Below are 16,421 nucleotides of genomic sequence, written 5' to 3'. Positions count from 1 at the left end.
GGAGTTCAGTGCTTCTTTTTCAGCCCTTATTTAAATTCGCACAGACAGTAATGAACAGCTCCAGGGAAGACACACCCCAAGATTTCCTTGCCAAATGTTATTCAGATTGGGTAATACAGAAGGAGCGCCATTAGGTAGATTACTTGAGAATTAAAATCAGACAAATGGTCAGTATCAAATTTCTGATCTCTCCCAGATGACTATGGAAGTGGCAACGTGTAAGCCTATTGCCAATGTGATCGATACCGCCATTGAGATATTTTTATGCAGCTACGTAACAGATTCTTTGGTAAGCACTTTTTGCATTCTTCTTGACTGCGTGTGGAGAAGGGAGGGGAAAGAAAGAGATCGCAGACTCCTGTGTTTTTGCGTATCCCTACTCAAATCGTCTTGTAGGATGTTGAGACATGAGAAGGTGGGCCAAAGGTGTTGCTACAAGAGCTTGGCTTGGATGCAGCTAGGGCTGGCACAGACCTAGGTGGGACTGCCAGTCGCCTCCCATGCCACGGATGGCTTGGCAGGGGCTTGACTGGAGAACTGGCCCCCTGTATCTTCCAGTAAGCTCAGGGTCACATGTCTGGAAAAAGCAATCAAAAAGAAACCAATGTCCAGGCGTCTGATTTAGACGGAGCAGACTGCCCCATGGCAAAGTCAAGTTCCTTGTAACATGTAGCATTTTCCGCTGGCATCTGACAATCTGGTGTTCAGTAGTGGTACTCTTCAGCTTCTTCAGCTCTACTTAGCTTATGGCTGCCAGCCATTTATAAGATTTATCCTCTGCGGGTTTGTCTAACGCTTTTCACAAAGGTGTTAATCCAGTAGCCTTAAGCAGGGGGCCTCTGTTCCTAGAGGTTATTTCTCCCCCGTTGGTGCTCTGCTGTCAGTAGGAAGCTACTGATACCAATTAAGCATTTTATTGAGGGGCGCTGCTACACAATACACTGCAAAAGCAACCTGCAAACTGAATCAAGAGCATAATACTGGAACATGTAAGAAAAAAGGTAGGGATATGAAACCTTCAGAAAGATGCAGGTGGCCTATGGCTGTCCAAGCTCTTTTTACCAGTCATGAAATGGCTCCTCTTGTTTGTCAGAGTTGTGGGTGCGTAGCTTTGTCCTCTCTGAGCCGGACAGGCCAGGGTCACCTGATCTTGTCAGACTTCAGAAGCTGAGCCAGGTTGACCCTGGTTAGTGTTTGGATGGGAGACCACCAAGGAAGGTCCAGGGTTGCTACACAGACCAGCAATGGCTAACCACCTCTGAACATTTCTTCCTTTGAGAACTCCACAACAGCATTACCCTAAGTTGGCTGCCACTTGATGGCGCTTTCCACCACCTGGAAACTGCCTTCTGGAGACTTCCAATGAGGAGGTTCGGACTGGGATTCATGGAAAAGTACTCCTGTCTAGCATGATTGTGCAGACTTACAGTCAGCTGGGAGGGGGCTGTTCCCCTTGTGTGCAGAGCCATGTCATATGCAATCTGATTTAGGGACTTATCTAAACTCAGATTCCAGTTTCTGGTCTCTTTTGGCTGAATCCAGAATCACAAGAGCAGGTCACACGAAATAAGATCAAAAACCAGCAACTCATTCATCTCCTCGCCCCATAAATATCATTTAGGGTTAAGCGTCATTGGGGTCATCTGGTGGGTGAGGTCCTCTGTTGTGAACTGTAGGCAGCTTTCCCCTGTGAACGCTTTCTCCCAATACTGAGGCACCTTCCCAGCCTTTACAGCTACTTGCATTTAGAAGTTCCTCATAGAATCCACAAGAATCACTTGGTGCTGTATCGTTGCAGTCTCAGGAAAAAGTCACTGTAAGGTTTTGCCCAAGTTCAGTCACTGAGGCTCCATAGGTTGCTTCGAAAGAAGTTTTTAATGATGAGGCTCAAAGTAAACATTAATGGCATGCATTCACAAGACCAGGTCTTGCCAGACTGAAGTGAATTAGCAGTCCCCTGGCAATTATAGGTTACAAAATAACAGCTCCCCTTTTTTCTGCATCTGCCAAAAGTCCTTGGAATTGTGGCATTCCGGATTCACTTCAAGGAGCTAGTCATAACCTTTAAAGCCCTATATGCAGGGCTGGCTCACCCACTAGGCAAACTAGGCGGTTGCCTAGGGTGCTGGGATGGTGGGGGTGCCAAATTGGGCTCCCCACCTCCTGGTGCCCCAGGCAAGCACCTAGTTTGCGTGCCTCTGCCGGCCGCCACCACCACTGCCCGCCTCTCCATTCCCTTCCTTTCACCTCCCCCACCATGGCTCCAGGCCACCCGCGCCTCCCCTCTTCCCCCCACAGCTCTGCACCTCCCCGCCGTGCCGCCTCCTCTTCCCTCCCGACCCTTCTCCACCCCACATTGATTTCAGTGCTGGAACCGGCTCTAGTGCCGCGTTCAGCTATCTAAAGCCCGCCCCCCCCCCCACCAATCACTCGATCTGCAGGCAAAACCGCACTGCGGTGCTGGGCCTCGCTCACAGTCTGTCAGAACAAGCGTCCTGAAAGGGCGGCTCTGCTGCTGCTGATTCCTCCACTCCCCACTCCCTGGATGGGAGAGGAGTCAGCAGCACGCTTGTCCCGATAGACTGAGTGCAGCCCAGCTCCGTGTCGTGGTTTTGCCCACAGATCGAGTGATCAGTGGGGGGGGGGCTTTAGATAGCCAGAACGCGGCACTAGAGCTGGTTCCAGCATTGAAATCGATGTGGGGAAGGGTCGGGAGGGAGGAGGAGGCGCGGTGGGGAGGAGGGGAGCACGGAGCTGTGGGACGGGGGGGCTTTTGGGGGGGCGCCAGGCAGAGAGTCTGCCTAGGGTGCCATGGGCCATCAGGCCACCCCTGCCTATATGGCCTGGGACCTGTCTACCTTCGGGACCGCCTTTCCCAATATGTGCCCCAGAGAGCACCACGTTTGAGTTCTCAAAACCTCCTCGTGATCCCCGAGCCAAAAGAAGCATGGCTGTTCACCACTAGAGCCAGAGCTTTCTTGGTAATAGCCCCCACTTTGTGGAACGCCCTCCCCAAAAACATCAGGGCCTTGAGGGGCCTGCCACAGTTTCTCGGGGCCTATAAGACTGAACTGTTTAAACTTGCTTTCAACAGTTAAGGGGAGGCGGCTACTGTTCCACAGCATTGGCAATCTAACGGAAACCAATATAACTGTACCTGTAGAGTACTAAATAATAAATAGTAATATTAATGAATGTAGCGTAAAACAATAATCAGAAACATAGACGTACATCTTGGACTTTTGGTGGATGTACATTTGTATGAAAATGGTTTTATTGCATATTCTGTCTTAACTTTATATGTTGTTTTTAAATTGTTGTTAGCTGCCCTGAGCCCGGACGAGATATAAGTATGATAAAATAAAATATAAATAAAATAAAATAAAATATAAAATCCTTTCTCAGGCCTCAGTGTTACCTCCTGTCAAGGTCATGTTCCACATACTCTTCCCTTTTCAGTTGGCCCTTATCAGTGTTACCATGGAGACCAGATTAAAGCTGTCTCCGTGGGCTCCTCTTCTACCTGCAGGCCTGGAATATTCCACAGCACACAGAATTCTAAAATGTCTAAGGAAATAAATGGATGTTAGTATTCATGAGTAAAATCACAACATGCCGTTAGTACATCATATAGATGTGGATGCAACAACAACTATAGACCAATAATGAGCAAGGATAATGTTGCTGGCAATATACATAGCAGTGACATCCAAAGTGAAAACTGACAGTCACAATTTTGGATGGCAAAGTCAGAATCTGAAATCCATTTTTTTTTTTTTAAGATGGAGGCAGTTCAGGACCAAAAACATATCTGATTAACAAGAGCAACCTCGTGTGCCTATTCAGTGTTCTGCCAGCCATTTGGGAGCTGCTGTCAGCAGATCTGATGTGGAAGGAGAACATGGAAATGATATAAAAGGGGTGCTCTAGCTAGACCTATTAGCACTTGTATGAAGGTGGGCTGAATTAAGTCTGGAAAGCAGACTTTCCCCCCCTTTCATCCTGTTCTCTGCCCAGAGAAGCTTTTAAAGCTCAGAGCGAAGGTTTTGCTCATTTCAAACTTCCAAAGAAAACTTACGTGTTTCTTCATGACTGCTCTACCACTGTCTTACTTTCTTCTGTTGTTTCCTGCCTAGAACCTGTTCTGGTTTGGTTTGGGAGGTTGTACGGTATTTCTCGTCCCTGCCATCATTTGTGCAGTGAAACTTGCCAAATACTACCGGAGGATGGACACAGAAGATGTGTACGACGAGTAAGTAAATATTTAGATGAAATACGGATTCACCTCGTTGGCATACTGGACGTCTAACGAAAAGACACGCTGTGTTAATAGTGCAGATAAAGGCTTAAGTCCACGGGATGCTGGGAGGTCTTGTGTGTGTTGAAGTAGAATGTATGATAGGGATAGTGCAGTTTTGGAAGGGCTGACCTTTTCCTTGCGGGCTTTTCTTCTGATCTGTATCCCACCCCACCGCAAAGAAAGGAGAGCATGGGAAACAGACTTTGAAGGAGGAGTGGAGAAAGGTTACCCAGTTCTCAGGCACAACTTGCCCTGCCTACATTCTGGATTGAAGAATACCCAATCTCCCGCCATGGCATCTCCCATAGATTCTTTATACTCCATCCACCCACAGTCAAATAAAAAGGTAGACACAAGCTTTAGAATAAAGACTGGTAGCATGTAAGCTCTGTACGCCTTAAGATCCCTCATTTGGAAATCTGCTAGATTGTGTACTTATATGTCAGTTTGGTGTAGTGGTTAAGTGCACGGACTCTTATCCAGGAGAACTGGGTTTGATTCCCCACTCCTCCACTTCCAGCTGCTGGAATGGCCTTGGGTTAGTCATAGCTATCGCAGTTGTCCTTGAAAGGGCCCTCTCAGCCTCACCCACCTCACAGGGTGTCTATTGTGGGGGGGGGGGGGGAGAAGATATAGGAGATTGTAAGCCGCTCTGAGTCTCTGATTTAGAGAGAAGGGCGGGGTATAAATCTGCAGTCTTCTTCTTCAGGTAAATAGAGACCCCTACTTCTTAGAAAAGAAGAAGAGATTGGATTTATACCCTGCCCTTCACTACCCAAAGAAGTCTCAGAGCAGCTTACAAACTCCTTCCCCTCCCCCTTCCCACAACAGACACTCTGTGGGGTAGGTGGGACTGGGAGAACTCTGACAGAAACTGTTCTGAGAGAATGGCTCTGAGAGAGTTATGACTGACTCAAGGTCACTCCAGCAGGTGCATGGAGAGGAGTGGGGAATCAAACCTGGTTCTCCCAGAAAAGAGCCCAGTCACTTAATCACTACATCAAACTGGCTCTCTAGATTTCTGACTTGACAGATTTTTTTATTTGCTCTCCTCTGTGTGATCAATAAACAGATGAACAGCAAAGGTTTATTTAACAGAAAATCTATATATCTATTTCCCAAATGTGGCCCCCATCTGCGGATACCTAAATCTGCAGATTGAGGCCAAGCAGACACTCCACAGATTTTTCAGCAAACTTGGGGGATTCCACAGTTTGCAGAAAATGGGGGGGGGATCTAAAGCCCCCCAAAAGCACTTACTTCCAGCAGTCATCATTGCAGCCCAAGAGATGTGCTCAACCCCCCCTCCCCCCCCCAGAACTGTGTTGGTGGCACAGCCTGGGAGCCCCACTGGGCCTGGGTGTGGCTGCATAGCCTGAGGGCCCCACTGGGTCCGGGGGTTGTTCTGGGCCTGGCAGGGGCGGCAGCGAAGCCCCTGGACCTCGTGAGAAAGTGGGGAAAGACGGAATCTCCCCTGCAAGTATCGCAGGCCAGCCTTGTAAATTATTTAATGTCAATCTGATGTGTAGATAGCTTAAATATATAAAGTTAAGCTGGCTCACAGTTAACGTAAATAACCCTTGAAGGAAGATCTGAATACCCCTTTCTTGGGACTGGTGGTTACCTCAGCAGGTTCAAGGCTGCTCCTTTCTCTCACAGAGCTCACGTTTCCACAGAACTTTGGACACACTCCCATTAGGAATGAAAGGGCTGTGCCACTAAAATAAGCCTTCTTCCCTAAGCCTAACTAAGCCCAAACCCTAATTAAAAAGCCCAATAATATAAGCCTGTCTAAACTGACACCCCTTTCCAGATCCATGAAATCCCTGTCCCAAAATGAAAAAGATTTCTTGACCCCTTTGTAAACGGACCCCGCCCAACCAGGGGAGTTCCACAGGCTCTGATTGGATTTGTATGAGGCCTAAACCACATTGATTGGTTCAAAGCTCTGAAGGAGAGGTGGGACTTTTAAGGATGATTACTGCAAATGTTTGGGTTGGGTCTCAGCATTTGAAGGACTGCTTTTGCTGTTTCTTTGCTTTCCTCTATGTGAAAAATAAAACAGTGTGCTGCAGAATCCCAGACCTGGCTGACCCAGACATAGAGAAAGAAAATGAAATTCAGCCACTTTTTAAAAAAATGATGCAATTGGAGTTTTTTCTCTGGGACAAGATCCTGAAAACAGAGCCTGTCCCAGCTCGAAGGGCCACTTGCTGGCCTAGGTGTAGATGAGGACATGAGCTTGAATATATAGTTTGCCAACTTGATATTTTTCTTGTTCCTTTTGCTTTTCTTTTGCATAGTTTATCCTGCTCTCCCTAACTGGTCTTCTTTTCTTCCACTTACAGTTCCTCTGTCTCAGGGACTTGGCATTTTACTTTATGATAGCTGTTTTTACTTATTTTTCACTTGTCTGTGGTTTTAACTTTTATTTTTTTGTAAGCCATTTTTTTCTGTAAGTCTGTCCGCTATCTTTATTTTCGGTTTCAAACGAATTTTGTAAGCTAAATCTTTTCTGGAACAGCAGGAGGGGACTCCTGAGCCATTCACACACGTAATTCTGTATTCACACAGAAGATAACTAATTCATTATTTTGTTTTTTTTGTATTTTTAGTGTTGAATCTATGCCCATGAAAAAGTAAGAGATTTTGATTGCTATTGTGGCATTTGAGGGGGGGTTGTTTTTTTTTTTTTTTTTAAAAACAGGGCTTGCTTTTTGTTCTTTTTTGGCATATTGCTCTATGTGATTAGTTCAGTGCAGAGCATATTAAAGAGTGTTCTGTGGAATTAGTTCAGTTCCTATGGCTTCATGTTAAGGTTCCCAGGTCCCAGCGTGGGATCCCTTGTTTTCAGGGGCTTCTCCTCACTGCAGACCAGCTGGCCAGTGGGGGAAACCACACCCCTAAACTGGGACATCATTACACAAAATCCCCAACATGATGATATCACCTGGAAGTGACATCATCATGTTGGGATGCTCTGGTTTCGGGACAAAACTCTATGGTTTAATCCCAATTATACCATAGCGTTTGCCCCAAATCCAGAGCGTCCTCCATGTGACGTCCCCAAGATGATGACGTCACTTCCTGGCGACATGATTTTATCCCTGTCCATCCCTGGAATGTCCCTCAAATCCCCCAACTGGAGCGGTGAGGGGACCTGGCAACCTGCTTCATGTACACTCCCACTTATTCTGCGGGCTGAGCAATGGTGTTCCTAGTTACACCTTTCTAAAAATTGAGCTGTTTGCATTTTTTTGTTATATTATTGGGGGGGGGAGGGGGCTTGTTGCAAGTTGCCTTGGGCAACAGTTTTGGGAAAGGCAGCTGGTGACTTATAAGAACAGATTCAGAGAAGAAGCCATGTTGGTCTGAAGCAACAGAAGAAAGTTTGAGTCCAGTGAAAGAAACCCCCTTGTCGTGCTGTCATTCATCAACTTTGTAACCATACTCTGTATGCAGCTGCGTTTTATCATTAATCCCGTCCTTTCTTGGTATATTTATTTTATTACAGTTTGGAAAATGGTAATAATGGTTATCATAAAGAGAATTTATATGGTATACACAATCCAGTTATGACCAGGTAAACCATGTTGGAAACTGCCTGCCTTTTGAGTCCTCCTTTAATCTATCACTCAACACATTTCTCTGCATGTGGAAAGCTGGGAACGTTTTCTTTTTTGCATGCCTTCGCCCTGCTTAGTTCTGTTTTTTTTTTTTTTATGCTCCACACAGCATGAGATATTATAACTTCACAATGAAATGTCACAGATTGCAAAAACTTTTAAGCCACGCTTTCCCCCCAAATGCGTCTCTGAAAACTGCAGATTCTCAGAGGTGGTATTCACTATATAGAAGCCTTTCTATCTTATGGAGACCTGCCACTAGTTTGAACTGAAAATCCTTCCCGTGCCTTTTCCTTTTTACAGGGCTGAAAAATGCCCCGGCTTTTTTGACCAGACACACCCTTCTTGTAAAAATGTTTCAGACAGTGGTTTCAATTGCCCTCAGTGACCTTCAACAGCCAAATCTGATTGGCTAGGTAATGGTATGATGTAATTCAATGCACAGCAGCTTCTTGGGTGGCCGTCACCCATGTAGTTCATCCACACAGAAGGAAAAAGCAGCAACGAAGGAAAGCAGGACACAGTTTTTGAGGACTGAAGAGTCAGATAAGAAAATGCAATAATATTTTCTTGTCCAGCAGTTTGGTCCTCAAAGCATTCATGCAGCGGTGAAATTGGATCTGGCTCTAAACTGTATCAAAACAAAAGGTGGTTCATATCATATTGTCCACATTCGAGTTTGTTAAAGGAGGGCAAATGGAAATTGAAGAGTGAGGAGGATCTTGATGATCTAGGTCGATCAAAGGCACATCTTGAAGCTCTCTCAACTCGATAGAAGAAGACCCAGGAGAGCTCTTTTGCTGCTCACTCTGCTTCAATAAGAGGCTTTCTTTCAACAAAGTGGTTCTGAATTTTAGGTAAAAAATGTCTAATGGATTGAACGTAGAGGTAAGCTGCACACACGTATGAAAGTAGGAGCTTGGGGGTGAACCAGAATTGTTTGAAAGTCTGGACCTCCTGAGAGAGCCCTCGTATCACTGTAGGAGCTCCTCAGGGGTCATACAGAACAATGATTGTCTCAAGGAGGCGTGATGTTAAAAGTGCCTCCTAAGAGATGGCTTCATAATTATATGATGAAAATATTTGGCCATTTAAAGGTGCCTCGTATAGACTCAGCCACCAGCTTCCTATTCGTCTCAGCCAGGGCTGCCTAGTTTGACGCAGGGGCCCATCACCGTCTGGTCTGACACCTTTCTTAGCCCTGCAGGAACGGATTAACAAATAGGCCAAGTAGACACTGGCCTATGGGCCCCATGCCTTTAGGGGCCCTAGAGCCAGTTTGGTGTAGTGGTGAAGTGTGCGGACTCTTATCTGGGAGAACCGGGTTTGATTCCCCACTCCTCCACTTGCACCTGCTGGAATGGCCTTGGGTCAGCCATAGCTCTGGCAGAGGTTGTCCTTGAAAGGGCAGCTGCTGTGAGAGCCCTCTCCAGCCCCACCCACCCCACAGGGTGTCTGTTGTGGGGGAGGAAGGTAAAGGAGATTGTGAGCCCCTCTGAGACTCTTCAGAGTGGAGGACAGGATATAAATCCAATATCTTCATCTTCTTTCCCCCCAGTTTTCCCCCTGCTTGGAGCTTTCCCAGCCTCCAAGCGCAGCCTGCAACTGAGCTGCTCTTTGCAAGGAGGGGCGGGGCCTGAGATTTCAACTGCCTAGGGGGCTCCATAGGGTTTAATCCAGCACTATTTTTAGTCCTGCTGATCACAGAGATCTTTTTCAGAGGGAATTCCAGGAGCTGAACCCGGGATTTCCTACCTATGGAAGCCTGTCCTCTGCCATCAAGCATTAGCTAAAACATTCATTCTTGCATGGATTAATTTCTTGCAACATGTACAAGAAATTACTCTGCAACATGTACATTCATTACTCTAATTAGTATTATTCCTCTTGGTTTGTAAAGAGTGCAGCATTGCTTGCAAAGGACTTCCTCAGGCGAGCCATCTCCAGAGCCGGAATGGCAGGACAGAAGGAGAGCTTCAGACATCCTGCTTCCCCACTTCTGTGGAGTGGAAGGGCTGGACATTAGATGGGGATGGGTCTCAGATGTCTAGACATCCACTGTGCCTGGAATGCTCCGCTGTGTTAGAGACCTTATTGCTCTCCTGCAAGCAGGAAATGCTTTCCCGTGTGCACGGGCAACAGGACACGGTCTCCCTTCAACATCAACCTCTTGCAGGGCCGACTCCGCAATTGCCGAGGGTGCCAGCCTTCTGGGGGTGCCAAATTGGGTGTCCCATGTGGCTCAGTGATGTTATCAATGGGGGGGCACCAGACGCTAGCCTTGCCTAAAGTGCCGGACGGTCTAAGGCCAGCCTGACCTCTTGCTCCTCATGGGGGGTGCTCTGCAATTGGGAGGAGGAATGAGAGGAGCTGTCACTAGAAGGGGACAGCCCCAAAGCCCCTGTGGGCAAAGAGAGCCTGGAATCCTCTCCACTTACCTGCATGGTTTCAGATCTTCATTTTAAGGAGAATTTTTAACCAAGAGGGTACTTGAAAGCAATCTGTCGAAAGCACTCTAATTAAAAGAAATCTGACTTCAAAAATGTCATTGAAGATGATTTTTAACTGACAGGTCCTCCCTTAAAATCATTCTCTGCCCTCGCCCCTTTCAAGGTTTCTTATGCCAAATGTGATACCTGAGACTGCGACTGAAGTCTAGGGAAAAACAATTCACGCGCAGTTAGCCTAAGGGCTTTATCACATTCTCATTTTTCTTGCTCGTGCATACATATTGCTTGCTTCGTGCATTTTGCTCCCTCTAGTGTGGTCAGTTTAATATTACAACACTTTATATCTGGCGTAAAAAGGTAAAGGTAGTCCCCTGTGCAAGCAACCAGTCGTTTCCGACTCTGGGGTGACATCGCATCGCAATGTTTTCACGGCAGACTTTTTACGAGGTGGATTGCCATTGTCTTCCCCAGTCATCTACACTCCTCCCCCCCCCCCAGCATTTTACCGACCTCGGAAGGATAGAAGGCAGAGTCAACCTTGAGCCTGCTACCTGAATCCAACTTCCGCCGGGATTGAACTCAGGTTGTGAGCAGAGCTTAGACTGCAGTACTGCAGCTTTACTACTCTGCGCCACAGGACTCTTATATCTGGCATATCCCCTGCTGATTTAAACTGCCGGGTTTTATACTGAATGTAAACTGATATTATATTGCATTGACCGTTGGAGAAAGCAAAACACATGCAGAACAGCCAGAACAAAAAACAAAGCAACAGGAACTCACAAGTAAGGAAAAATGAGAAGGTGAGAAAGCCTGAAGTGCTCTACAATTTTTGTCTCCTTCCTGCTTGGTCTTTCAGCTGTTTTAGAGCTTTCGAATTCTTACTTTTTAGATCATTGCAAGGTCACACATCTTTGCTAACTTTGCATCTTTCATTTCTTGCTTACTGGCAGCTGTTCCTCACTATAACACTATATTTATGGCGGGAGAGATCTGTTTTTCCCCTGCTTAATCTAGAAGGTCATAAAGTGTTTATCTGCATGAGCAAATTGGGGGATGAGGGAGAACTTATCCACAAATTTTCTAGGACAGAGACAAGTTGTCTACCATGGTTTGAAATCTTTTCGGAAAAATCAGAGGAAGTTTTTGGATTTGCCTTTTCTTTTTCTTTCTTTCTTTCTTTCTTTTTTTTGCATTCACAACCAGCTGCTTTTCATTTTGTTCACATTGCTGACTGTCACTATTAAGATGGTGTTGCCCAAAAGATTGTTTTTTGTGTGTGTTTTCTCCTACAGCTCTGTTGAACAGTGGTAGTACAGACCAGACATACGAAGGGGTAAGTTGCATTGTTTATCCATGTAAAGAAAAGTTCCCTCATGGATAGGCTACCTTATTTGATCTCAAATTCTTGCACGTTATGTCAAGTCTGTGTGGTCCCAAGCCTATCATCGCTAGGGGTGTGCAAAAATAAAATAAAAGAGGTCCGAGTATATTGAACCGCAAAATAGTGGCATTCCCTGATATTCCTAAATCCCAATACCGGTATGGTATTAAGAGCTGGGAAACCTGAATTTGTTCAACTTCATTACACCCTGTGGGAACCGAATGGGTATAATGAAGAATTGATCCAGGGGTATTTTTATTTATTTAATTATTTATTTATTTGGGATTTATATCCCGCCCTTCCCACAAGTGGCTCAGGGCGGCTCTAGGAGAGTTGTTTGAATTTCCGTTAAATTTGCAGCATAGCTGCTGGTGCCTCTTCTCCAAAAATGTCCCCAGTTCTAAAAAGATTGCACTGGAGATCCAATTCTGCGGGCCCACAATTGTCCAGAAGAGATTGGATTTATACCCCACCCTTCACTACCCAAAGGAGTCTCAGAATAGCTTGCAACCTCCTTTCCCATCCCCTCCCCACAACAGACACCCTGTGAGGTAGGTGGGGCTTGAGAGAGCACTTTCCAGAACTGCTCTTGAGAAGACAGCTCTCAGGGGAGAACTGTGACTGGCCCAAGGTCACCCAGCTGGCTGCATGTGGAAAAGTGGGGAATCAAACTTGGTTCTCAAAATTAGAGTCCACCTCTCTTAACCATTAGACCAAACTGGCTCCTAACTTGGCATTGCTTTCAACTGAGGGGGAAAACGCATTTAAAGAGATTGCAGTTCTGAGTTCACTTGCTGAGTTGTGATGCTGCGGTACCGGCGGGCGTGGCTTGGAGAAGGCATTTAAAGAGACCATCTTGCAGAAAGTGTGGCCTTCTCCAAAACAAGCAGCCAGTGCAGCAGCACAACTCAGCAAGTGAACTTAGCAGGCATTCAGAGGGACGGCTGTTTCTTTGAATGCCTTCTCCAAGCCACGCCCAAGCAGAAGACAAATTTCATCTTTTGTTTAGGCTCAGCTGTATTGGTGGCTGAAAAGAAACTCTAATTTCTTTTAGATTTTTAAAAAAAGGGGGGGGGGAGACCCAGTAAGGTATTTGCAGCATAGCTGCTGGTGCCTCTCCTCAGAAAAAGCCCCAAGCTTTAAAAAGATTGCATCCGGGTTCTAATTCTTTGAGCCCAAAAAGAAGGTGCCTTCGCTGTCCATTGAAAAAGTAGAAGAAGAAATTGGATGTATACCCTGCCCTTCACTTGAAGTCTCAGAGCTGCTTACAACCTCCTTCCCTTCCCTTCCCTTCCCTTCCCTTCCCTTCCTCTCCTCACAACCCAACTGTCCACCCGCCCGCCCGCCCCCCAAAACATACTAGTAGAGTTATACTTCACAAGTGACTTATTGAGTATGGTCACGGTGTTTTTTGTGTCTGTTTTTTCTGTGCTGTTGGGCAGCCATGTTAGACCATAGAGTACAAAAGCCTGCAGTACCTTGTCTTTTTCTTGGGGGGGCTCAGGGGGGGTTCATGTAAAGTGATAATCAGGGTCATTTCATAGAAAAAGAGGTAGCAGAGCTCATTAGCACAACTCATATTTGCATAACTCATTTGCATTCGGTGATGTCAGGGCCACACACCCCTGACATCACCGGAAAGAGCACTAAATTGTATCAGCTCAGCATCTTCTTTAAAATACTTCTTGAATTAGAATTGTCATAATAAAACCTGACTCCCATCATACTTTTTAAATTACTTTCTTCTATGTGGCCTCAGGGGCACGATGAAGATTTCCATCTGTCTGCTTTGTATGTTTGGGTTATTTCCCCCCTTTTTTGTGGGGGGAAATATTAGAAAGTTTGTCAAATCTTAGAGTTCAGCAAAATTCTCCCAGGGGGTTTGAACAATGACGCCCCGAAGCAAGTATTGGGGGAGCAGGGGGTGGGGAGAAGAAGAAAGAGGTTCTGGAATTCATCTCCCGTGAGCTCCTGCCCAGGATGAGGCCTGCTGATAATCCCTCTCTTCCCCTTCCTCTGAAGGCCCCCATGTGGGGCACCTGACATCTGAACCAGCCCTAACGGTGTCTGGAACAGTCACTTGGCGGGACCTCCTTTTACTTCAAGCGCTTTGCACTGTGACGTACTCTGTCTTTATTTTTTCTCTTGTGGTTTCCTTTTCAGTCTGTGGAAATCATGCTTCAGGTTCTCCTGAGAAATGCAGCATCTTTCCAACGATGTCAAGTTCCACATTTGCATTCTAAATCCAGAGACTGCCCCGTTTGGGGGCCAAAGTCCTGCTGAACGAAAGCGACTGAACCTTCTGCCATAAAATGTTGGAGGAGTCCTTGGTGATTGGACCACACAACGTCCAGTATTTGCGGTTCAGTTCTGTTACTAAGGTTGAACTATAAAGGACTTGGAGGTCTTGTTTTCTAAAACTCTCTTTCCACTTCCGTGTCTGTTCTGCATCATGTAGCATAAACAGCTTAGTTTACACAGGGTTTTTGGGGAGGGAGGGGCTCACTTCAGATTAACTGCCCAGTCCAAATTCTGAAGTTCGGAGATGTTGACACATATCACTGTGTTTACATGAAGAATATGTTTTATGTACAGACACTTTTGTATCAGTGTTTTTTACAGCTGTCTTGCAGCAGATTTTTTAAAATACCGTTTGTTATACTTCACAAACGACCAGTTGAATACGATCAGGGTGTTTTTTTTTTGTCTTTGTTCTTTCTGTTGTTGTTCTGTTGAGCGGGCACGTTAGACCATAAAGTATGGAAGCCTGCAGTATCTTGTGCATTGTCTTTGGAGAAGCTCCGATAATCAAAAGGTTATTCTTCCCTCTTTCTGAATTATTTACTGCACTGTGTCATGAAGACCAAAAGGATATATTTTTAAAGAAAACGGCAGCCAAGTATGCAATTGGAACAGAATAGCAAAGCCTTCCTTGAAACCTATGCAAAGATAGCATGGTAGACAGTGGGGTCCAAAGGCCTATTCAGACCATCAGCAAATTATGTACCTTGAATGGAAAGAAAGACAATGTACTCGGGGGCCTGCCTTGGTTTTGCTGCCATCAGTTCAATGTAATGCCTAAACGCAACCACATTTCTGGGTATTCCTTCGGCGCCCAGCTTTTCTAGGGATAAACACTGTGTGTTGGCCGTGCATATAGAGAGATGTGTTGTATGCATTCACACCATTTTAGATGTCAGAACTGAGGCCTGGGCACAAGGTGGAGCTGATGCACCAGCCTAAACCTGCTGTTGCATCCAGATGATGCCATTTGCCAAAGGTGTGGGGAGGCCCCAAGTGCAGATGCCACCCAGTCCTTCCTTCCACCAAGTCCTGCGATGGTTTTAACGTGTCCACTGCACTTTGGAAAAGGCGATTGTCAAGACTGCGTCAGTATTTGGAAGGTGAGGCTCTCTGCAAGTCTTGAATTCGGGCATAAAAGGTGCACCACTAATGTAAAAAGAACTGCTCAAAAGCTGTGTGGCAAAAATTAAAAGCCCTCTGAGAAAATAAGGGGGCATTTTGCTCTTGATTGGTGGATCCTCTTTATAGGCCTATCATGTTGGGGCGTTTTCTTACCTTCTGACAAGAGTCAGCTCTTTCAGAGTATCAAAGATGACTGATTTTAATACTCAACCTTGGTTCATATAGGTGGCCCTTCAGTGGGACCACTGGAGATCTTAGGCCTGCGTAATTACCTGGTGTTTGTGCATCATTTGCCCAGTCTATGTACCTGTGGCAATTAACTCATGCACTACACGGCATCCAATGTAAGTACTTTTTCCTGTGTAACTCAGTATTGGAAAAAATGCCGCACATGAAAGCAGCTCTCCAAATTAATAAAAATTGGGAATAATTTAAGTTAACTTACCTAAGAGTACAAATTGATTATTTCCACTACCCTATTATATATAAAGTTGGAAATAGATTTAATAGGGTCCTATTTTTAATTTGTCCTCAGATTGTGTAAATAAAATGAACGCATGGATTACAGCTGTGTAATTTGAACAGTGGATGAATTGGATTAAAACTTTGGATCAAACCAAAAGTAAAAAGGATGGCTACTTATTTGCAAAAGAAGACTGTGTCATTGGGATGGAGGGGTTTTTGTCTACTCTTAAATCTAGTTGATGTGTATGTATTTGCCATATTTCTGTACTGCCTTGCCCACAAAGTCACAAAGCTGTTCTCAGTTTGAAACTGGATGGACCCAGTAAGGCTTTTTATTACTTACTCAAGCACTTTCTTCCCACAGTCCCAGTATCCACAAGCCTTTTGTCCATGCAGATCTCCTGATTGCCAGTTCAGCCTTCCTGTTGGTTAAAGAGGACCCTTCCTCCCTTTTTTCACCCATGGAAAGGCTAAGCTGGATCCAACCTAAACATCAAAATAATACAATGAACACCCTAAAAGCAATTCCACATCCTCTGAAAACATACGAATTATCAGTAGTGGTAGAAAAGAGCAAGAGTCCAGTACCACCTTAGAGGTTAACAAAAGTTTGTGACAAGGTATAAGCCTTGTTGAATCACTGCTCACTTCTTCAGACTAAACTTCACAGCTAGAATGTGAGTCCATCTGTCCTACATATTGGAAAGTGGAGTGATTTTCAGATGCTGAATTACATTAGCAGGTGAATGACAACAGCAGATGTGATTGGA

The 16,421-nt window shown here is 45.5% G+C and overlaps 1 protein-coding gene across 3 annotated transcripts in view; it reads left to right on the top strand.

Moving 5' to 3' along the window:
* PROM1 (prominin 1) overlaps nt 1–15,815 on the top strand; it is a 181,978-nt gene extending 166,163 nt beyond the window's left edge. For all 3 annotated transcript variants that reach the window (XM_060246184.1, XM_060246183.1, XM_060246185.1), the window contains 6 exons: nt 197–289; nt 4,137–4,252; nt 6,916–6,939; nt 7,815–7,883; nt 11,672–11,712; nt 13,924–15,815. In XM_060246184.1, coding sequence (XP_060102167.1) covers nt 197–289; nt 4,137–4,252; nt 6,916–6,939; nt 7,815–7,883; nt 11,672–11,690 — 321 coding nt within the window. In that variant the 3' untranslated portion in view covers nt 11,691–11,712; nt 13,924–15,815. The remainder of the gene's footprint in view (nt 1–196; nt 290–4,136; nt 4,253–6,915; nt 6,940–7,814; nt 7,884–11,671; nt 11,713–13,923) is intronic.
* Nucleotides 15,816–16,421: the final 606 nt, after the last annotated feature.

Source organism: Heteronotia binoei, chromosome 9 (genome assembly GCF_032191835.1).
Source record: "Heteronotia binoei isolate CCM8104 ecotype False Entrance Well chromosome 9, APGP_CSIRO_Hbin_v1, whole genome shotgun sequence".
In the NCBI taxonomy this organism is placed as follows: domain Eukaryota; kingdom Metazoa; phylum Chordata; class Lepidosauria; order Squamata; family Gekkonidae; genus Heteronotia; species Heteronotia binoei.
Note: the sequence above shows the minus strand (reverse complement) of the source record. Positions and strands in the feature narration are given on the sequence as shown.